Here is a 23,847-nt window from a genome sequence, read left to right as displayed (position 1 = left end):
ATCGGGCACCGTAACGTCTCACGTCCATCAAACTGACCGGGTCTACTTCTCATTCATGATGGCCTGCTCTGCTCTGCAGGAGTCACAGCATCACACTTTCTTCAAGGAATAAGAATAATAAATGCAATAAAATACTATGAGAGGCACAAACTATATACTTTCTTTTTAGATTTAGTCAGAATTAAATAAGTCGATTAATTATAACATAAGTGGCAATTATCTAATTAACTAAATGGCCAACTTCAATTTTGACTTTGTAATATCTAATAAATGTGACATAGTGTCAAAACTATTAGACAGCAGTATATCAGACAGATTACAGTTAGTCAATACTTCAAATTACATAGCTAGTAAAAGTTATCAGGTAGTAATTTAAGTTCTAAAATTATGATATCAGCTTCCATAAAATACAGATTGCACATCTCATACAGTAGTGAAAAGAATAAATAATCTAGAATAAATAGAAATACCTGGACATATAAAGTTCCTCTGACATACCCTACATGTCTGCTCCCAACTAAGGCACTAGGTGGAGGTAGGATACAAAGGTAGAATCCAGAGGTGAGGGGAGGGACACAGTAAAGTAACATACAGTAGCTAAGCACCTCCTTCTGTGCACCTGACAAATAATGTAATTTAATTGTAATTGATTTGGGCTTTTATAGCTACTATATCAAGTCATTTCCATGTGGCTTTGATCACTATATTACAGTAAAGTGTGCCACTGCTTCATACACAGCAGTTCACTGTTAAATACCAAAACAAATATACTGAAAGTAAACACCAAATAAAGTATGTTGCAATACTTCAAGATTTAATATTTGTTTCTGGCAGACCGTGAGGGCAAAAAAAGTTTTTGAAGTTTACAATAAAATTCCGGAAAGTGGTAAATTTGTGACATTTTGTCCTTCAAAATAAGAGCCTCTGAATACAAAGACTATGACCATGTCTTTGTATTCAGAGTCTTAGAGGAAAAATACGAGTAATGCAAGAGTAAAAAAAAAAGGGGGGGCCTTATTTAAATTTTAAACAAGAAAATGTATCATAATGATTTTAATCAGATTGAGAATCACAGGCAAAAATATGGAGACATAGTCCTGTACTAAACAGATATGTGTATTTTACAATCTGCGTCTTATATTTTTGCAATATGACTGTTTAAGTGCTCATTCATGTGTGACATTAATAGACTGAAATGCAGTTAAACACTCATGTATTCTCAATAAACAGACAAAATGAATATATTATATTTACTGAACAGTGTCAATAAGTAATAGGCCTATCATAATGATCTAATTGGCAACAGTTTGCAGTCTACGTTATACTGTATCATTCAAAACTCAGTCTTGCACCAAATGCAGAACACACACAAAAAACTGATGTAGTAAAATTAACAAAGAATTTAACAAAAGCAAGTAAGCCTATACCGTGTTATTATTGCTAAAATCCATTGCACAAATTAATTTAGAAAGAAAATGTGTCAATCATCAGGAGCATAAAGTAACTTGCTTGTGCGCATATTCAATATCTACTATTTTCAGTTGGCAATTATTATTAGAAGACATTGAGTTTTTCTTTTGTACCCTCTGCCACACACCAAGTCTGGGTTTTATTTTGAAATCCCTCACCGGAACCAGCCGGCTTCACTCCACGTGACTTGTCGGTCTCAGCTGGAGGGGGAGGTTGCTGGACTGCTGCCTCCTGTTCCTCCCCTCTCATACACGCTCCTGGTAACAAAGAGGAGACAACAACAGGGGGATGATGGGTGCTCAGACAACAACCCTGTCAGAGAAACAATAAGAAACTGAGCCTGTTTGTTTCTGTGCTGAATAACTTCACCTGAATATTTAAGTGCACAGCGAACTAACGCCGCTGCTCTGCGGACTGGTTTTAACCTAAAGCTTTTTTCTCTCTCGGGTGTAAAAAAAAAAACCAACAACAGTTTACCGGACTGCCAACCAACACTGGAGCCGAATGACTGAAGAGACACAACCAGACACGTCTGAACAGTATTGGTGAGTTTTCTCCTCTTTAATTCAGGTTTTCACTAAGATTGATAAATTATTCTCAGTTGACTAAAGTGCAGCTCTGTGAGTCCGGCGGTCGAGTCTGAAAGCACCTGTTCCCTACTGGGAAAAACCTCTGAAACAGCCTGAAAGGCTTTTATAAAGGCACAGTGACATTGTTTTACTGTAAAGTAATGTAATACCCCTTTAACGTGACTCAACTGTTTTATGTTGTGGTGCAATTTTTGCCTTATTTTCTCCATATTTCGCGGACTGAAACGTAATATGACGCTAATAAGCAATACAAATTAAGATTATAGGCTATTATCATAATAGGCAATTGGTGAGTTTGCACATTTTATAAACAGCCTATAAACACTTAATTTATCTTTAATTCGAATATTTATAATAGGAAAACGTTTGCAATCACTATAATCGATCATTATTGGCAGATTAAAGGTGTCTTAAAGTTGTGGTATTTCCATTTAGCACAGTCATATGAGACCTAAACATCATATTTACATCTGCATATTTATAGATAATCCCCTCTCCCACGCTATATCCGTGTTTTCCTGCATTCTCACCAGTGTGTGTGTGTGTGTGTGTGTGTGTGTGTGTGTGTGTTATGAATGTGTGTGTGTTTTCCTTTTCCGACACACCTTTTCCGTCCCTCTTCCTGGCCAACGTGGAGCTTACAGGCACAGCATCATCCTCACATGTATTACACTGGTTGATGCTGCTGCTGGCCAGGCAGGCAGTGAGTAGCTCTCTTAAAGCCCCCCACTCATTACACACACTGCATGACCCATTAGTCTCTATAGAGCAGATGGCATAGGCTACTGTACACACACAGACAGACACACACACACACATAGCATTGTGTTAATGGACTCCTCTTTAAGCACTTAAGGATTGTTCTCGAGCTGGTCTGATTTAAGGGATCGTACCATATATCTGATATGTATTGGCTTCACCAGGACAAACACACTCAGGGTGATGAATGACCGACCCACTGACCCAGTCCGGGCGCGTCAAGTCCAGCAGACTGGAGGACGCAGCTATTGAACTAACCAGGTCGGAGGAGCAGAAGTAGACAAAAGGCTTTGACGTCTGATTGGGAGGGGGTGACTGAAAGAAAGAAAGAAAGAAAGAAAGTCTTTGGGGGGGTCCGGGGGAATGTAACCTCGGGTGTACTCTGAGTGTGTTAGTATCAGAAATCAGAGTGTGTGATGATCTCCGGTGTCTTTGTGAGCGTACACACACACACACACCCTCCCATAGTCGGGGTTTATGTATCAGCCTGTGGACAATGATTATAACCAGAGGGCCAAATATGAAACCTTTAAGAAATTGCATTACACCCACACACACACATTCACACACACACACCCATTCACATAGTTTGCTGCAGTATGTCATGTTTCTGAAAAATGCCTCAAACAAAAAGCTAAAAGAAAGACAAGTGTGAGAAATTGAAAGTATGAACAGGTTAATGGTTTTATAATTGACCTCCTCGTGTCTTCATGCCATGCATTTTCTTATTCTCGCCTGGTTGCGTTCTCATTATTCTATACACGGCTACTTGTCGGCCCAGAAACGCGTTTCAGTCAGACATGAAACATGAAACCCCATCTGTCTCTTTATTATAGGCTCAGTGACTGACTGTGTAGCATGCACGTCTCCTCCAGACTGGTCCGACTGGCCCGTTCACTTTCCCAGTGACAAGGCAGTTGGTACGTAGCTGTGTGTCGACTCTAGGAAACCATGTGGAAGAGAAGCCGTCGGGTCGAGAACCTTTTATAGTAGATGAATATCTGTCATGCCTTTGTTTACCTGCTGCTGTTACGCAGGTAAACAGGGTGATTAATTCTTTAAAAAAATGCTACTAATGTTAGCAACAGACCACTTTGTGATTGTGGTATTAAAGCCCACTCTGTGGATTTCATTTTTCTTCTTCCATAAAGTTGAGGCGGACGAGGACAGATTAATAAAATATGAAGGTTAAAAATAAAAGCAGCAGAGGAAATTGGCAAAAACACCGGATACTGCATTCCCCATCTTTAACCCGGTAAAAGCCCACATCATGCGCATCTTTAGTTTGAAGTCTGATGATAGTTTATCCAAGCCCAAACTGAGGTAACCCCGGTGACATCATCATCCTTGGGGGGTTAGCAGATGACATCATCCAAATTGTTTTCTCATACTCTAGAAAAATCTGCAAAAACAACACATTTTATTCATAACATGCAAGAAAACTACATGTGTAATAACACTGGAACCACATGCACATCATAAAGGCTACTATATATAGAGTCCCATATAAATGCATAGTAACATAGCGTCTTGACAAACACTATTCACACCTTTGCACTCTACTTGTATATAGACATTGTGCTCTATGTTGTTGTTATACATTTATACAGGCATCCATTGTTTCACCTGCCTGTATGTACACAATAGGTAAATGTTGGTGTTTACTTATCACCCATTAGCTCTGCTATCCCTGTGTGTAGTGTGTGTGTGTGTGTGTGTGTGTGTGTGTGTGTGTGTGTCTTATCAAACTCGTTCTCTTGTTCTATGTATTTGTTCATCTAGGGCAGTGGTTCCCAACCCTCGTCATGACCCCATTTTGACATCACACGGTCACGGCCGTCGATCAAGATTCGCCAGCTCAGATATTTTTATGCTGCATTTTATTTGACTCGATTTATATTCAAGAAAGTGAAAGTATGTAATACAGTTGTTTAAAATTGTGTGTCGTGTTTTTAATCATCATTTTAAAAAGAATAATAATTAGTTTAAAAAATAAATTTGATCAATTACTAGACATTTCAGGCGACCCCATTTGAATTTCAGGCGACCCCACGCGGGGTCCCGACCCCAAGGTTGAAAAACACTGATCTAGAGCAACCGAGAAGTCAGGCTGCTTTTATGTGAGCACATGAATCAACTCATTGTTTCCACTTTTGTTCTGAGACAGTGAGTCAGTCTGTTAATCAGCAGCAGGTCCATAAAGTGTGCAGAGACCGTTCATTACATATAGTGGTTTGCGATAATGAATGGACGCCGACTTCCTCAAAGCCACACCACAGCATTTATACGATGCCGGCTGCGTGTAGATAACTAATCCATCAGTCAATCTATCAATCGACATTCTCACTATGTTAACCACAAGGCTGCAGTTTATTGCAGCCACGTATGTAATTCCCATGCACGTCCAAATTAATACATTTATCAGCAAGGTCATTTTCTGCAGCTCTGCTCTCTTTCTCTGTGACTCAGACGATGCGTAACCATCGCTCGTTGGGTCTGGTATTACATCAGCTGTTGCACATGCATCCAAAAAAACATATGGCGAGAAGAATCTGCAGCACAGAGGCCATGTGGTCACCCAGAATGGAAACTGAATTTCATGTTATCGTCATCGCGTTGCTTTTTATACACACTGGAAAAAAAGGAAAAAAACCAAAGCTTTGACTGTGGAAATCTGTCAAGGTTTGGATTTGGAGCAGAGCACGAGTGTCTGTGCTTATGCACTGTTGTGTGTATCTGTGTGACAACAATGTTCAGGTCACTGAATCCACAATTGTGATTTTTTTTGTGCATGATAAACAAGGAACAAAAAATTTGGAGATTAGAATAAAGATAAAGATTTGAAAGTCAAACACACCTGTGGAGTTGGAGCATGTCCACAGTGACTGAGAGGTCAAACTGCTGGAGCCAATCAGAGCAACAGTGGACAGGGCGGAGCGATTATTAATGTAGGGTTTTATATTACTGTGGTAAATGATTACCACATTAATACAGTGCCGCTGTAGATAATAATGACTAATTCAATTCAAAGTATGAAAGAGCAAACCAAAAGAGGAACCACCTTTTGTTTCTGCTCCTGTACTCAGAGGTTTGAGCTCTAACAATATCAGATTTTTTATTTTTCCAAAAACGGGCTCAGCTCTGTTTCCTGTCGACTTTTTCATTCGGTTTCAACTCCTGTTACTGGCAGCGCTTCCCTCCCAACATCCCTGTCCTCCTGATAGTGCTGACACAGTCGAGTCTCCGAGGCAGTAAAGTCATAAACAAAGCAGAGTCATGATTAGATAACAGTCTGAGACGTTGTACGCGGATACCAGGGAATATCACACTGGAAAAATCAATGGTTTGTAGCCGGAGCCGGATTCGCCCTCTCCGCTGCTTCACTTTACAGTAAATAGACTTAAACCTCAGCCACTCAGATGGTTTTATATTATCTCCTCTTTTATGTGTAGGAATGTATTTTTTTCACTAGTGTGCACACTTGAACGTGCAAAGGTCATTTTCCTGGGAGGCCTTACAGCGGGGGGACTCGCTGCACAGAGCTCAAAGTCTGATGTTAGGATTACAGTATACTGTAATGGAAATACTGCACCAGTGTAATGTGCATCGCTTTGCTGCAAATGTTTGTTCCAGCTACAGAAAATGACTGTAATCAGAGTGAATCAGGCCAAAAAGGTTGAAAACCACTAACCCTAGATTTTCAAGGCGTTCCCCATGTAATCGCTAAAACCTCCCGCTTACTGTACAGCAGGCACCTTTATTGTTTTCTTCCCCCTGTCGGCTCACTGTGTTCACCGTCTGAAGACATGCAACTCTAAAACTAAACCTAAAATAAAAGCTTTCGACCCATATCACTTACCTTATGAGGGTGCAGGAGGGCGTCAACCTATCCAGAATTTCACAAGAACAAGGAAGTACAAAAAAGGTGCAACAAGGATACACTGTAGTTCTTGTTAAGAGATATTTATAAATATATCTGATTTCTTTCATGTTCATCTGATGCTTCAGGTTTATTGTCTATCACTACCCTGCCTGTTTCATTCTTATTCTTATTATCTTATCAAGTTGTGCATATTACGGACATAGTCTGGGTTTTTCTATGTTTTGTTATTAAATACTTATTTTTATTCTAGTTTTATATTGTTGTATGCCCTAAGGGATGTTCCAGTGTAAGTTTAACCCGTGGTCTAACGCACCGTGAGACCGAGTAGACCAGCCCCTCAAGAGATCAAGTTTACCGGCTGCAAACTTCATAGCGACTTCAGTACAGACAGCCAGATACCAAAATACTGCTGTCCGTGTAGCCACGACCCAACCGCCATCAAATAAGACACTCATGGCCACAAATAACGCTCAGAACATCACCAGACTTTGTCAATAGTACAAATAAGAGTGGTTGAGGTCTGTGTTTGTGTCTTTTCAATAGAAACCAGACAGAGCTAGCAGGCGTTTGATGACTCGTATTATGTTTGTGCTGTTGACAAAGTATGGTGCAGCTGTCCTGAGTGTTATTTGTAGCCATGAGTGGCTTTTTTGATCATGGTTGGCAGCTATCTGGCTGTCTGTGCTGAAGCTGCTCTAACTAGAGAAGATTGTGGTCGGTCAACTTGAACTCTTGAGGGGCTGTTCTACTTGTCTTATGGTGCGATATTCTCTTTAAGTTAAGTTAAGTTAAGTTGACTTGACTTGAAGCTGGTTTGTGGTGTGATAGTCCCTCTAACTTAACTTAACTTAACTTAACTTAACTTAACTTAACTTAACTATTAACAATCAAGCTGGTTTGTGGTGTGATAGTCCCTCTAACTTAAAGCAGAAGTGAGTGATCCGGTCGTTTTCGCTAATGCTGCGTTCCAGGCAGGCTTTTGAAATCGTAAATTACAGCTTCAAGTCACAACTTACGACTTTGTAGCGTTCCAGGCAACCCACTCGTGTTTTTCCGACCTGTTTTACCGGTGAAAGTCACTATAACGGCCACTCGTAACTTCCGACCGGTGAACTCGTACCAGATCGAACTGGTACCACTTCACGGTCGGAAAAATACGAGTTTCCTTGAACGCACCATAACAGTCCTCGTCGCTACGTCACCACATTCACGGCGTTCCTTGGCTGCACACACAGCCCTGCATGCCGTTCTCTCTCCTCATTGGATAAAAACTGTAGGATACGATAAATGTTTTCTCCTCGACTCAGAGCAGAGCAGAGGGACTGAGAGACCCGTGTTTCAGTCCAAACACTCTATGTAAGTGATTGCTGTCGGAAGATATAACTATTTAAGACTTATATTAACACAAATATATCACTCACTTCTGCTTTAACTTAACACTTAACTTAACTTGACTTGACTTGACTTGACTTGACTATTAACAATCAAGCTGGTTTGTGGGCGACATAGGCCACTGGTTCTCTCCTAAATTGGTGATGCACTCTTAATAAATTAGACATTTAAAATTATATCAGACTTTTTCTTCTTTCTTTACAGATGATCATGGCGTGGTCACATTGACCTTTGCCCTCACAGCCTGACCTCTGACTGGTCAGGGCTTACAGCCAGAAGAGAAGACCACCTCCAGCGACCATGTCTGTCCAGGGAACTCCGCATCGGCCCGAATCACCGTTACACTTCAAACCGGAGCCCAAACCGAGACCGGAGATCCCCCCGAAGCCGTCGACCCAGGCCAGCTCCCCTCCTCCGGGAGAAAGAGGCAGCGGGAAAGTCAAAAGGATCGTGAGCAAGTTCAGCAACCAGGGGTCTGTGTCGAAAAGACCGGAGGCGAGACCCACCAATGGCACCACCACAGGACACAAATCGCGTTCGCAGTTCAAGAGGGCGCCCACCATCAAGCCCAAACCGGGCCGCAGCAGCCTGCAGCTGCAGATCGGGACGGAGAAGGCGCCGCCGCTGCCCATGAAGAGGAGCCGCCTGCTGCACAAGCAGAATGAGATCACAGGGGGAGACGAGGGGGACGGCGTCGCTGTGGAAGGAGGTCGATCAGGTACAGTGGGTCTGAAACTTTTTGCTTGTCTCATCATTTCTTCAGAACAATGTTTAAACATTTAAGGTTACTTATTGCAGCTTTAGACCCGCAGGTCAAAGTGTAAAGGAAGTTAGTAGAGGTGTGCCAAAAATCGATTCACATAATAATCGCAATTCTCATTTAATACGATTCAGAATCCATATAAAATGTCCCAAAAAAAAAAAAAATGAAAAAAATCTGCTGGCTGTTGGCCTCCATTTCCTTAGAATTTAAAAGGCAGTATGTTTAGCTGCACTATTTTTTTTAAATGAAGAGGCACTTTTCATTTTGTTTTGTTTTCAATATGTGATATTGCTTTTATGCAACAGTTTCAACAATTCCATCTAAGCATGGATTAATGTTTAAAACTCAATAAATGTGAAAAAGACACTGATAGCCTGAAGCAGAAATCATTAGGAATCAAATCGTTTTGAATCGAAAATCGATTTTGAATTGAATCGTAGCCCCAAAAATCAGAATTGAATCTAATCGTGAGATAGTAAAAGATTCCCACCCCTAGAAGTTAGTGTCAGTTTTTACAGGCAGCACACTGGATTCTTTTTTAGATAAAGAGCCTGAAGATAAAACTGACAGAAAATGCCCCAATGCATGTGAAGACATCTATATGCGAGCGGGTGTGTACACTGATTGTAAGCAAAGTCACATTTCCAGGACGGTGTGGGTGTTGTCAACAGACAGGTGTGGTGCTGGCGGCTGCTCGAGCCTTAAACAGGTTCAGTCAGTCAGTCAGTGTGTGTGTGTGTGTGTGTGTTTACTTCACAGTCATATAGTAAAGTACAGGAAACACTTGGAGGTCCTTTCAGTTTCGGTCTGTGGATCTTTGTCATGGGCTCCATGCTGCTGCTGCTGTGTCATACTGATCGACTCAAGAGGAATCACTGTATTGGTCACCTGATTAGATAGTTCCCTCCTCAGCTACAAATCCTTCTGCTTCCCTGTTTTGGTTCCCTATCAGAAACAGAGAGCATCTAAGTAGGCCACACAAACAGTTGTATTCATTATTGTTTAGACTGTAAAATATAATAAAATAGAGAAATTACTAATAACAGTCTCTGAGGGCCAATGGCGATTTTCTTCAAATTGTGTTTTGTGGCTGAACAACAGTTTAAAACTGTTCGATTGTTCAATTTACAATCATATAATGGAGAAAGGCAGCAAATTCTACTATCTGAGATCTAGAGATTGTTTTGCATTTGTGCCTGAAATGCTGTCTCTCTCGATTGTGCTTTCCATTAAAGGCGAAGGCAGAGACTGCTTGCCAAAAAACTGCCCCTGACAGGAACGCGCATCAGCTGTTTTGCATGAATTTACCTCTAAAACAACTCTGTCTCGTAACGTTCTGTTATTACCTCATAGCGTGGTGAATGTGCAGGTCACAACTTGTCCACGAGAGTGTTTTGGAGATGTTGGATTGTGTATTTGATGAGTTTGATGAGAGAAACCAAGAAATCCCATTAGTCTCCGTAGCGTAGCTCTGAGCAGCTCACGGCTCTGCTCCGCCGTTCTAAAAATAGCTTGCACCGACAATTAAAGGTAACGAACCTACCGTACTCCTAAAACTATAGGGATTATGGCAATGGGCCAATTTGCCAAAATGTTGAACTATCCCTTTAAAAAATAATAGAAAATCCAGTATCAGAATCAGCTGATCAATTAATGCGTTAAATCTGTGAATCAGAACTAAAGCAGCTGTTACAGGAGGAATAAAATCATTTATTTAACTTTATTTTGAAAAGCACTCAATCAAGGAGGTAATGGATTTTTACTAATGTGTGTAAAAGTGATTAAAACGAATCTAATTAGTTTAGATGAACCACAGATTTCCTCTTTTTTTCTTTCTTTTCCTTTTCATTTATAAAAACATGTCTGCACCGACAGATGCGACTTCTTATTCTGACTATTTAGTTTGACTCTGTGACCCGTTTAACCTCCAGCCTCCTCTCTCATTCCTCCACCTCCTCCATTTCCTTTTGTCAATATTGGATTTTTCTTCTTTTTTTTTTTCCCTTGCGATGATCCAAACTTTCCATGAATATTTGAAGACACCACTTAACGCTCTGCGTAGTGATGAACTGCTGACTCGACCGTCCAGCGTGTGCCAGGATGAAAGCAGATGGAGGAGGGGGTGGAATGGGGGTGGTGGTGGAGGAGGAGGAGGAGGAGGGGGCTCTCAATCTCTCAATCAGTGTCTGGGGATTCATGTAGGAAAGAAGCAGGAAACAGCTTGTTCACACCAACAGCAAAAAACCAGGACACAATAAAACATAAAAAAAAGTTTTCTTTTCCAGCTGCTGACATGTTTTGCTTCTGTTCGTTGCAGAGCCTGATGGGAAGGAGGTGGAGCTGCGGCTGCTCGGAGGAGACGAAGCGGAGGTGGAGCTCAGCCCCAGCACGCCGCTCAGCCCCGGCTGCGAGCCGGGCTGCGGCTGCGTGTGCCACCTGCAGCGGCCCGGCATGAAGCTGGTCTGGGTGCCGGTGGACGTGGGGGACGGCGGCGGAGACGAGGCGGACATGGAAGAGGAGAACGTGGAAGAGGAGAACGTGGAAGAGGAGTTGGAGGAGGAGGAGGAGGAAGAGGAAGAAGAGCAGGAGGAGGAGGAGGAGGAAGAGAGCAGCGAGAAAGAGGACGAGGTGGGCGAGCTGTCCGCGGCGGACGACGGCGAGGCGTCGAACCAGAGGGTGAAGTTCAGCCAGTCGCTGGGCGTCCTGATCGCCGAGGGCCACAGGCGGCGGTCCGACCCGGGGCCCCACAGCATCCTCGCCTCCGTCGCGCTGGCCCGCTCCCAGTCGCCCCCGGTGCCCCCCAAACGGACTAAGTCGCCCCAGGTCCAGGAGAGCGAGGAGGACAACATCTACGAGGCCACGCTGCCCGTGGTCGACCCCGCGCTCAGACAGATCGCCGCTCTGACCCGGGAGCTGGAAATCCCTCAGATCAAGGTGCGCAAACCGGAGCGCCGGTCCAAGCTGCCCTACAGCACCTCCGACCCCACCTCCGAGTTCCACACCAGCGACGTGGGGCCCACCGCGGCGACGAGCCCGCAGGACGAGCCCCCCGCCATCCCGCCCAGGATGCCTCTGATCCAGGAAAGCCGCAGCCTGACGCCGTCGCACCGGGCCGGCATCCCGCTCCCCCAGCCCACCCTGGAGGAGTGGCGCAGCCTGCGGCCCGCGTCGCCCGGCAGCTCCGTCGCCGCCGCCGCCGGGCTGAGCCCCCAGCGGGCCGTCACTCCTCCTCTGACCAGCCCCCTCGTGCCTCACAGAGCCCCGCCGCCGCCCCCGAAGGCAGACCCCCGCAGGCTGAGCAGCACCTCGCTCCAGTCCCTCACACAGATAAAAGGTTCGTAGCCCTACGGAACGAGACGAGATAAATTGTTCGTGATCCGTGGTGGGACTGAAGAGATGAAACATTTGTTTTGTTTTGTTTTTTCTAGAAGGAGAGGAGAACGGAGCGACAGACAGAGAGAAAGACGACACAGTGGATCCACTGTGAGTTACAGCTCCGGGCTCCTTCTACACTTCACCTCTATTTTTACAAAGGATAAGGTTCTTGGCGCTTTGTGTTGGTCTGTTTGTCACCAAAACACATGAAAAGACTAAAAGCCAGTGAAGACTTAATCTGACACAAAGCACTCGTCTGTAATGTCAATACACTGTAACAAACTCCTCTATAGTTTGTCCAGAAACAACTGAAAACAAAGGAACGGCCCAGTCTACTGCACTGGGGGGGCATTTAGTCTGAACATGTAAACGCCCTGCTGTGAGAAAATACTCAGCAACGTCTGTTTATTTTCTCCTCTTTGAATAACTTCCCCCTAAAAACTACAGTTCCCATCTATTTTCGGAAACTGTGAGCGTTTTGAAGAAGTGTGGAAGTTGAATAACACCATTGTTGCCATTTTTGGGGAATTTGTTGAAAATAAGGAGAAATAGAGAATATCAGCGGTCTTACCCTTTAAATAACTGCGTCAGGCACTGTTTTTGTTGTTGTTGTTGTTGTTGTTGTTGACGACTGCACCTTTTGTCCCATTTCCATACTTCCTGTTTCAGGAACAGCTCCCTGAGGAGAGAGACTTTGTTCAGCTGGGAGTCCCGCCTGCAGGATGGTGAGTCCCAGACCAGGAGCAAACACAACACAACAGCAGCATAAGTGAAAATGAAAATATCATTTGTGATCGGTGAATTTCACAACGATCGTCATAGTGTCCAGTTTCAGAATTAGATTATTGCCAAGAGCAGTAAAGGTCAGTTTACAGCACGAGGAACTTGTCTTGGTGTCAGGTGCAAACATAAAAGTACAAAAAAATAGAATATAATAAGAATTTAGAGAATTAAGAATATAAATAAAATAAAATAAAATAGAATGAATTAAAATATTCTAGTGCGAAAGATATACAGATAGATAGATAGATAGATAGATAGATAGATAGATAGATAGATAGATAGATAGATAGATAGATAGATAGATAGATAGATAGATAGATAGATAGATAGATAGATAGATCATTTTATTAGTACAGACTCTGGGTCCAGTTAAAAATACAACAATACTACAACAACAGACAACAACAACATACGGGGTAGCCTAGCAGCCCCTTATTAAAAGACACTTATACCAGTGTTTCCAGAGCAGTGACGTGTAACGCGTGGCACTAAATGCAACATTTGTCAGTTCCATCACAATCTGATTTTCTGAGTTGTTTAGACGACAAAGATATACAAATAGATATACATATACTATATACAAAAAGGAAATATGCATAAATACACATATACTATATAAAAGAATAGAATAAAGAATACGAATAAGAATAGAATAAAGATATATACAAAATACTACTAAAATATAAAAGAATAGAAAATATAAAAGAATAGAATAAAGATATATACAAAATAAGATATATACTAAATACCACTGATTGACCAACTACATGTTTTAAACCTGTATCATGTCCTGGTTACATACTCAGTTTTCATGTGTTTGTGTTTCCCTCAGAACCGATGTACCAGACGTACCGTGAATCCGTCATCACCAAGGAGATCCGGCGCCAGACCGTCAGCCGTAACATCAGCAAGACGAGCGCAGACTACCCCATGGACACGGCCTACCGGCGCTCCGGCACCGGCACCAGCACCATGTCTGGGAACGGAGCGCCGAGAGGCAGCCCCGTGCCCACGCCGGGCCAGAGCACGCTGTGGCAGGACCTGGCGGACGTACGGGCCAGCGGCGTGCTGGAGCAGCTGACCCCGGAGCAGTGCAAGTACCAGGAGGTGAGGGATGGAGGGATGGGAAAGAGGGGAGAGGAGAGGAGAGGAGGGGAGGAGGCTAATGTACAGAGGAGAGACACCATCAAGAAAAATCAATGAGGCGTGGAGGGGAGACACTGGAGATGCAGTATCACATTATAAATCTCATCTTAAAGTAATAATGTGATGTTTTTATATAAATGAAAGTCCATTCTCCGCTCGCTCGCTGTAACGTTGTATTGATTCACTGTGTCTGAAGTTCAGGAAAGCTTTTACAGTTACACGGTTCGAACTTTCCAACATCAACTCAACTTTCCAAAAAAAAGAAAAAAAGAAAAATCATTATAAGTTGGAGCGGTGATGTGTTTTTGTTTCCAGTAGCTACAGCGGTTTGTTTGGAAAAAGTGGGCAGATGCTGCGAACAATGGCAGCCAATAAACTTCAACAGACACATACTGGCCGTACTGTGATTGCAAACCAGATTAATCAAACAAATATCAATAAAATCAATCAAGAAGTGGTAATAAAAATGCATTGTTAGTCTATATAAAGACATCTGTGTGGCCTTGTAGTCAATTATATATGCAATATAGGAGATATACAACTAGGGCTGAAATGATACATCAAACTACATATTAAATAATTAAGCAGCTGATTTAAGAATGATTATTGGAAAAAGCCATGTGTGAATTAGTGATGGGAATTGTTTTTGCTTGTGTACTTCAGCAAAAACCAATCAATGTCAAGTTAATCAGTATTGAAAATGCATTGGCATTTTTTATTGCCAGTTAATATGAGGATTATTTTTACCACATCATGTGACAGCATCAGCCACAATTTGAGGCCGACTTCCTCCTAGAGTGTGACTTAGATGCACATTTTGATTCATTATTTGCTTTTGTATTGGATCATTTCACTTATTTGAATTATTGTTTGGGAGAAACCGTGGTTCCCTAATGCAGGACGGAAAGTCATTCCTCCAGTTTAGGACGAGTGGAGTCGCGTGGACACTGAATCTCTGAAAATCCTCCGGTGGGTGGAGTCGTTTCATCTGACAAAACCACCAACATTTCCATCCTCAGAAAGAAAAAAAAAACCCTGTAATTTTGCTGGTAGAGTGGGAAGTGTACAGGAAAATTGCAGCAGAGTGGGACTCACCACGGTATCTCTTCAAGGCTGAAGTTAATGTGTGTGTGTGTGTGTGTTTCACCCTGGCAGAGCATGTTCGAGGTGCTGACATCGGAGGCCTCTTACCTCCGATCCCTGCGAGTCCTGACCGAACATTTCCTGGAGAGCCGGGAGCTGGAGGACACCATGATCATCAGGGACAGGAAGACCCTCTTCTCCAACACCCTGAAGGTCGAGGAGGTCAGCGAGAGGTGAGAAACGGCAGGAGGAAGGATAGAGGGAGATAAAGGGAAGGGGGAAAGAAGGAAGAAGAAATAGGAAGGTGATTTATGAGTTGAACTGACACGGGGTCGTTCGGTGGCAGTGTCGCTGACGTCAGGATGCGTGGTGGTAACTCTGCTGCTGCTCCACAGGTTCCTGAAAGACTTGGAGGAGCGGATATTCGACGAGCTGGTTTTCTCCGACATCTGCGACATCATCCACTACCACGCCCAGCACAAGTTCCCCGTCTACATCGACTACGTCCGCAACCAGATCTACCAGGAGAAGACCTACACTACGCTCATGTAAGGAACGGCATATTTAGGAATATTTAGTTGCAGATGAGAAGCAGAGATAAAATCGGACTGCAGGGATCAGGAGGTCAAACTGGGACAATGAGTTTCAGATTTTTTAGTCCCAAAGGTGTAAGCAAAGTGCTGTAGATTGTTTTATTCTAGGGTTTGTTTGTTTTCAATAGGTATTTATTGCTTATTTAACATTTTTGAGTAGCACTTGAGCACTTTTTTGTTATCTTTTGGTGTTAAATCCTGTATGGTGTATATTATGTCTGAGAAAGATTAACTTTTTTTGCCTCCAACTACAAACTAAATCATGAAAAAGACAAACGGAAAAAGTCGGTTACACAGTGATCCAGGTCCAGGCACTCAGGGTGGTTTGGAAATGATAAAAGGCCTTTAATTCTTAGGGCTCGAGCAACATAAAAGTGTGTGTTAGTGTGTCTCTACACCCTGGAGAAAGAGCAAAGCCCTGTGAATTAAAGGCCTTTTATCATTTTCAAACCCCCACACATTCTTTTCATGATTTCTCTTCCATGAGCACCGGTGGTTTGGGGGAACCCTAAAGTGCTCCAGTTTTATTCTTTTTTTCTACAAACCAAATCAATCTGAGGGTACAAATAAAGTAACCTGACCTGATCTTAGCTCAGCGCTGAAGCAGAAGACAAAAAAAAAGAGACAAACATTGATATTTTTTGTACAAGTACAGCTGCATTAGGTGCCATTAATGTGTTTGCATATGTGTGCGGACCCTAACCATGTTCATTGGTGTCTGTTTGCAGGAAGAACAACTCGCAGTTTGCCGGGGTCATCACTCGTCTGCAGGAGTCGCCCCAGTGCCAGCGGCTGCCCTTCATGTCCTTCCTGCTGCTGCCCTTCCAGAGGATAACACGCATCAAGATGCTGATTGAGGTGAGACGGTCAGATAAGTAAGATACAGAGAAAACAAAACCAGGAGGCACAGGGAACACAGCTAGCTGGACTGTTGTTCACTGTTTGTTCAATATCCCAAATAAACTGTTAAAGGGATAGTTCAACATTTTGGCAAATCGGCCCATTACCATAATGCCTTTAGTCATAGCAGTAGGTTTGTTACCTTTAATTATCGGTGCAAGCTATTTTTAGAACGGCGGAGCAGAGCCGCTAGCTGCTCAGAGCTACACTACGGAGGCTCATGGGATTTCTTGGTTTTCCTCGTCAAACTCATCAAATACACAATCCAACAACTCCAAAATGCTCTCATGGACAAGTTGTGACCTGCGCATTCACCACGCAATGAGATAATAACGGAACATTACGAGACAATTCATGTGAAACCGCTGATGGGTGTTTTTCGGCAAGCAGTCTCTTGAAAACAACTCTGTCTCGTAACGTGGTGAATTTGCAGGTCACAACTTGTCCACGAGTTTTTTGATTGTGTATTTGATGAGTTTGATGAGGGAAACCAAGAAATCCCATGAGCCTCCGTAGTGTAGCTCTGAGCAGCTAGCGGCTCTGCTCCACTGTTCTAAAAATAGCTTGCACCGACAATTAAAGGTAACAAACCTACTCCTATCAGACTATAGGGATTATGGCAATGGGCCAATTTGCCAAAATGTTCAACTATCCCTTTAATTTGTGAGCTCCAGAAACTTTAATAGGAGTTTTCTTTTTTTTTCTTTACTTCAACCGGTGCCAGATCAGCTTGTTCTCCTTGTTCCAGTCCCTCTGCTAAGCTAAACTAATCACCTCCTGGCACCAGCGTCACGCATCATGTAAAGACATGAGAGCTGCATCAAACGTCTTGCAAATTGTCTCAGATTATTAAAAGCAGGAACATAATTATACACATCAGTTGCAAGGTCATCGCTATGTCTGGAAAACAGTTGAAGTCACTGTCTCCAAAACTACAGATTTAATCAAAACGACAATGTTTCAATATGTTTCATATTTAGAAATGACTAAACGATCCGATGGGGATGGAAAGTCAGTGTGCAGCAGCAGTTCCTCTTTGGAAAATCTCAGGAGCTCAGCGTGATTGAAATGCGACTGGAGCGTGACGAAGCGGTCGACCTGTGCAGCCTTTAAATATTTTTTCTTAAGTGTCTAAACAAAAGCGCCACGGTACATTTTTGTATACATGACCCTGAGCCGTTGAAAGGCGGGAGTCGGTCCTGATCACGGTGTGTGGCTGCGTGGTATGTCGTCCTCATTCCAGTGTCATCTCCTGCACTCTGACTCGCCGCCGCCTCTTGACCTGCGAGCAAACAAGACTTCAAGTCTCACGCCGCTGACCTTTGTTTGCTTCGAAGATGGAAAAAATGCGTCCTGTTGATGCTGTTTGTCCGGCGCCTCAGAGATGGAAAGTTGTTGCTTTGTCGTTTGCAGAACATCCTGAAAAGAACAAAGGAGGGGACGAAGGAGGAGGGGACGGCCTCCAAGGCTTTGGCTTCTGTCTCGAAGGTAAACGTCACACACCCCCCATGCACCCCCTCACCCCCTCACCCCTACACATCCACATAATCTGACTGTGTCCACGGGCCTCTGGAAATCTGATGTCAGCCATTGTCTCGGTGAAGGATTTCCTATTGAGTGAGCTCTGCAGTGACAGTGACTCATACGTGTCAGTGAGGACAAAGTCACTTCATTCAAACAGAGAGAGTCTGAGGTTGTTGTTTTCTTTTTCAAGGAACAAACCTGATCCTCCCAAACGAGACATGTCCAGTCACATATAATGACAACCGAACGGAACATGAGGTTTTAAAGGGGACATATTACGGAAAAAGCACTTTTTGATTTAACATATCTCGGTGTTTGACCTGCCTTCCGGCCCCAAAAATGTGAGAATTTACCAAAAAAATGTTTAACTTACAGGCTCCCCAGGTTGAAATCCATGTGGTTTTATGAGCTGTTCCCTCAGTTATCTGACAATGGTGTTATTTTCGAGGTAAAAAATAACAACTTGCACTGACAATTAAAGGTAACGAACCTACTCCTAAAACTATAGGGATTATGGCAATGGGCCAATTTACCAAAATGTTGAAATATCCCTTTAAAGGGACAGGCACTGAAACCAGCTGTTCTGAACAGGGCCATGTTGAGAGGATGAAAAGAGCTGTGATCTGGGAACTTTTTAATTTGTGGAAAAGGGGCATAACATGTCTCCTTTAAAATGTTACTGAACCTAATGATCAGGTGGAGTTGATCACTTTCTCTCATCTCACGATCATCACAGATCATTGACGAGTGCAACACCGAGGTGGGGAAGATGAGGCAGATGGAGGAGCTGATCCACGTCTCCAAAACGCTGGAGTTCGACCGGCTCAAGGTAAACGAAGGCCGTGTCGTCGGATGGATGGATGGATGGATGGATGGATGCATTTCACTGTGGGGGGTTTGTAGCCGGGCTTGTTGAAGTAAACATCTGCTTCTCTTTCAGGCCATTCCCATCATCTCCCAGAATCGATTCCTGGAGAAGAAAGGAGAGCTGCAGGAAATGTCTAAAGCAGGAACCCTGTTCAACATGAGGGCCAGGTTCACTCCCGTCCACCTGTTCCTCTTCAACGACCTGCTCATCATCGCCACTAAGAAGGGGTGAGGCGCTGACTCCTATTCGTTTTCAACAGGCGGAGATAATCCCCTACATGGCAGGGCATGTCAGAAAGGTCAACGCCTTGATTTCTTAATTCTTTCTAAATTGCTAAACAGGTTATTGTATAATTACATAAAACATGAGGAAATAGTTGTTGCTTTTGGTGGCATTTTAATAATTTTAATTATGAATATTTATAATACAATCCGGTCACATTGCTCTGCAGGAAAACCCCAATTACAAACATCAACATCGTGTAATAACTTAATTAAGGTGTCACTCTGCTCTGGTGCACAAAGCTCAGATTAAATATCTAATTTGCTTTTAATAATGCGGCTGAATTGTTGATTAAAAAGCGACGGTACGCTTTGCTCAAGCTGTTGCTAGGAAACAGCAGGAATGATGTCACCTTTCCCTGTGAGTTATTTCCTCTCTCTCACTCAGAGATGCACACATCAGAGATCATAAACTGTGCTCAGTCATTAACCGTGCCAACAATAACAGTGTTAACACATGACGGGAGGGGCAGAGGTCCGTCTGATGGGATGTTTAATATTTACATCTCCTTGGAAACGCTCCAGCTGTCTCCTCTGACGGGCCGCTGTCAGGCCAGTTTCAACAGTGACGGATGTGACTGACCACTCTCCGCAAATGAAATCACAACTCTTTAACAAGACGTGAAATGACTCCAAACTTCCTGGAACAAAGCAGGAAGTGGTGTTTGAGGTGAACTAACTAAGAGGAAGACTAGAGAGAGTAGCTTTGAAATGCGTCATCGTTGCCATGTGGACAGAAACAGTTGCGTAACAGGTAAACACAGCCAACTTACCTCTGTTTCTTCAACAGTGCGGAGCGTTTCGTGGTTCTCGACCATGCCCACCGCTCCCTGGTGCAGGTGCAGCCGCTGGACGAAGGCGGCGGCGGCGGCGGCGGCCCCTACGAGCACTGCTTCAACCTCACGCTGCTGGAGAACCACCAGGGACGCATGATAGAGCGGCTCATCAAAGCTCCGTCGCAGTGAGTGACGGAAAGGAGATGCAGCACGTTTTATAATACATAACACACACAGAGGGATGTCACGATTAGGCTACTTGTTTTTACAATTAATCGTGGTATTAAACGCTACAATTAATTAATCATAAAGATTCCTAAATACCGTCACTTACCAAAAAAGAGTAGCATAACACTGACTTAGTAGGAATTTAAATGTTGCCGTGTCTTTTGTAATTTAAAAAACTACTAAAATAAACTTAAACATTTGGTATAGATGACAATTAATGACTTGAATATTTCAAACATTTCCCCTGGGGGATTAATAATTGGTCCTTTATTAATAGATACTTAATATTTTGTGTAAATTATTAGTAATGTAATAATATTGTGACTATATTTGATTTTACACATTCATAGTGTTGTAAAATGTATTAATGCATAATAATCGTGATAATCGTAATACCCTGATTATTTCTCTGACAATAATCGTACCAAGAAAATCGGTAACACTTTATAATAAGTACACACTATTAAGCATTAGTTAAGCATTAATAAATACTGAATTCTTCATTTATAATGCATGAATACTCATTAGGCTAGTATGTAGTTTATAAACACAGTTAGTGCTTATCAGCGATGAGTAAAACATTTTAACTGTGTTTATAAACTACATACTAATGAGTATTCATGCGTTATAAATGAAGAATTCAGTATTTATTAATGCTTAACTAATGCTTAATAGTGTGGACTTATTATAAAGTGTTGCCAGAAAATCTATAATCGCGACATCCCTACACACACACAATCATCATTTCCTTCTCTTCAACAGGTCAGACATGCACAGGTGGACCGCCGCCTTCCCCAACCCCACCAACCCGGACGGAGAGGACGACGAAGTCATTTATGAAGACTGGGGTGAGGAAGCACGAGCATGCACGCAAAAATGTGAGGCATCTATAATCTGCTTCAAACAACAACAAGTGAGTTAATTATATGTTTGTGTGTCTGTGTGTGTCAGACTGTCCGCAGGTGCAGTGTGTGGAGCAGTACATCGCCCAGCAGGCCGACGAGCTCAGCCTGGAGCCCACCGACATCGTCAACGTCATCCGCAAAACCAACGAAGGTAAGAACGTTCAGGAAATCCGTATCCGAGTCGTTCATTTATCTATTGATCAGACACATATTGATCAGAGACGAGCTGGTCTCTTCAATTCAAACATGATCAGAGACGGTCAAACTTTTCCTTTTCCACAGAGCGCACGTCTGCAGCTAAAACTGCAACAAACTGATACTGATCTTTGTTTATGCTAAATGACAATCTTTCCATTTCACTGCTTTTGGTTTTTATCTGTGTCGGTGTCTCTGGAGCAGGCGTGGGCAGCTATTCCACTGCAGCAGCAGCACAGGACTTGACTCATTTTTAATCAGCTGATCTCAGTCTTCAGACAGTTGTTTGGTCAAACTGTGTGCTCTTGATTGAGTGGAACAAAAACCTGCAGCCACACCGCCAGCGCCAGCCCTTTGTGGAATAGTTTTGACAAAATGCAGCACAGACAGGGCTCCAATTAAGAAAGTTTAATGTAATTATATGATCTATCATTAACACATCTCCTCCCTTTTGACTCTGCCTGCTCGTACACCCTGATCCTCATAACTGTGTCGCCCCTCGTCCCTCCACCTTAGCAGTTTATTGATTGGTTTTGACTTTCTTGCATGAACAAAAACAGAAACCTCCGATCTTCCCCTACTTGTCCTCCTCCCTCTCCTCCCCCTTTTCCTCCCTTCCCCTCTCGTCTCCCACTTCTCCTTCTCCCAGGTTGGTACGAGGGGAGCCGCCTGTCCGACGGGCAGAAGGGCTGGTTCCCCGTCGTCAACGTCATCGAGATCACCAACGAGCACGTGAGGAGGCGAAACCTGCGAGAGCGCTACAGGGTCATCCAGGCGGCGAGCATCGTCTGCAACACCAATCCCCGCAGCAACCACTGAGAGACGACGACGGCTGGAGGATGTTTACAATGAATCACTTTGTTTTTTTTAAAAAAAAAGGGAAGACAAACGGAAACTGGCCGGAGATTATACGAGGACTTTATGAGTCATGTCACTTTCAAGCAGCGAGGGAATCGAAAGACAAAAAAGGAGAAAGTGGAGAATCACAACAGACCTGCAGTCATCACCTTATTTATACTACTGGACTGGACGACACGTGTGTGTGTGTTTGTACTAAAGTGAATCATATATTCCTGACACTCACAGAAACCTGTGTGTTATATGCATGTTTACATTCAATATCAGCAAAACCAGCGTCTTCCAGCGCTTCAAGCTGTGGAGTTAAAAAATCCTGTTGTGAGTGTTTGTTGTTTACACCTCCCTCCTCCTCCTCCTGCGCTGCTAAAAGAAAAACCTGACGTGCTGACATGCTAATCATTCTAGCCATAGCTGGACCGGATTGTGCAGAACATCAAACCTGAAAAAATGCCTCGTGTGTCACGCATACTCGACCTCTCATTCCTGCCTGAGTGTCGCCTATGAAAGCACATCAAAGAATGGTGATTGACTAATTGACTGAGTGACTGATGTGTTGTCAGCCGCGACCTGGAGACCAGCCAGTTGAATCCAGTCAGTCACCGAGACTACATCAAGCACAAGAGCTTTGTAAATGCATGTAAGTGTTGACCGGCTTGTGTCAATAATAGCCTGTGTGAAATAACACTGTAGCGCCCCCTGCAGGTCGCCGTCGCCCAAGAGTTTGTATTATTTGTGTATCATACGAGTGTAAATGTACAAAATGTTGTAAATAATGACCTCCTTCAAAACACTAGTAGTGCTTTTAATAAAAAAAAAAACATTTGTCTTTTTAGCCACTGTTTGTTGTTTCCAGGTAACAGGATCAACTGTGGATCATTTTTTATTGAACACTGATAGAAAGTTAACAAGGTGCATGTGCAGTACTCTGAGGTAGACTTTTAAAAAAAAATCCAGTTTTCATTTTTCGTGCAAGTGGGGGAATGGTTTTACTCCCTGGAAAAATAAAAGCTTTTGAGGTAAAGAACACCGAAGAGCGAAAAAAAATACCCAACTGGTAAGTTAGAGTGAAGTCCTTTGAGTCACTGTAGGACATCTAAAGGTCCCACGTCTCCAAGGCTCAGGAGAACATGCACAGCGTCCCCCTCCAAATCTGAGAGCGCCCGTTCCCTCACCTCTGGAAAATCTCCATAAGCAGAACCTTCGTCCTCCACGGACCAACGGTCCTCGTGGACTTGTCCTCCGTTCTCGCTTACACAAGAAAGTCTGATGTAGCCAGTGTCATTATCAGAGGGAGGAGCGTTTAATGAGGGTTCAGCTTCTGGTTCTTGTTGGTTTTCGGTACTTATCGGTAAATCCTGATCTCGTTGGTCTGGCGGAGGATCGGGAAGCATCTCTGCTGATTTCTGGCAGCACTGGTCCCAGATCCTGAAGCCACTCAGGAGGGTGTCAGCTGCTTCAAGCTCCACGTGAGACCA

At 43.3% G+C, this 23,847-nt stretch overlaps 1 protein-coding gene across 2 annotated transcripts; it reads left to right on the top strand.

The window, feature by feature from the left end:
- Positions 1-1,747: 1,747 nt before the first annotated feature.
- On the top strand, positions 1,748-23,119 carry arhgef15b (Rho guanine nucleotide exchange factor 15b). Of its 2 annotated transcripts, XM_083992970.1 has the most exons (17): positions 1,748-2,015; positions 3,656-3,739; positions 8,299-8,812; positions 11,175-12,191; positions 12,286-12,340; positions 12,902-12,957; positions 13,848-14,122; positions 15,317-15,477; positions 15,640-15,792; positions 16,566-16,695; positions 18,151-18,225; positions 18,998-19,090; positions 19,202-19,356; positions 20,201-20,371; positions 21,177-21,262; positions 21,366-21,470; positions 22,164-23,119. In XM_083992970.1, the coding sequence occupies exons 3-17, from the start codon at positions 8,395-8,397 to the stop codon at positions 22,331-22,333; spliced, it is 3,120 nt and encodes a 1,039-aa protein (XP_083849096.1). In that variant the 5' UTR covers positions 1,748-2,015; positions 3,656-3,739; positions 8,299-8,394; the 3' UTR covers positions 22,334-23,119. The 2 variants fall into 2 exon arrangements, with proteins under 2 accessions (XP_083849096.1, XP_083849095.1); XM_083992969.1 differs by lacking the exon at positions 3,656-3,739.
- The last annotated feature ends 728 nt before the right edge of the window (positions 23,120-23,847 follow it).

Source organism: Trachurus trachurus (assembly GCF_905171665.1).
Source record: "Trachurus trachurus genome assembly, chromosome: 18".
In the NCBI taxonomy this organism is placed as follows: Eukaryota; Metazoa; Chordata; class Actinopteri; order Carangiformes; family Carangidae; genus Trachurus; species Trachurus trachurus.
This window is presented reverse-complemented; position numbering and strand designations above follow the sequence as displayed.

What these genes read in the sequence shown, in the direction of transcription:
- arhgef15b (XM_083992969.1), top strand. Translation starts at nt 8,395, where the DNA reads ATGTCTGTCCAGGGAACTCCGCATCGGCCCGAATCACCGTTACACTTC. An exon ending in GTCGAGGAGGTCAGCGAGAG is followed by an intron (nt 15,478 to 15,639) that starts GTGAGAAACGGC and finishes GCTGCTCCACAG; the next exon opens with GTTCCTGAAAGACTTGGAGG. An exon ending in ATCATCGCCACTAAGAAGGG is followed by an intron (nt 19,357 to 20,200) that starts GTGAGGCGCTGA and finishes TTTCTTCAACAG; the next exon opens with TGCGGAGCGTTTCGTGGTTC.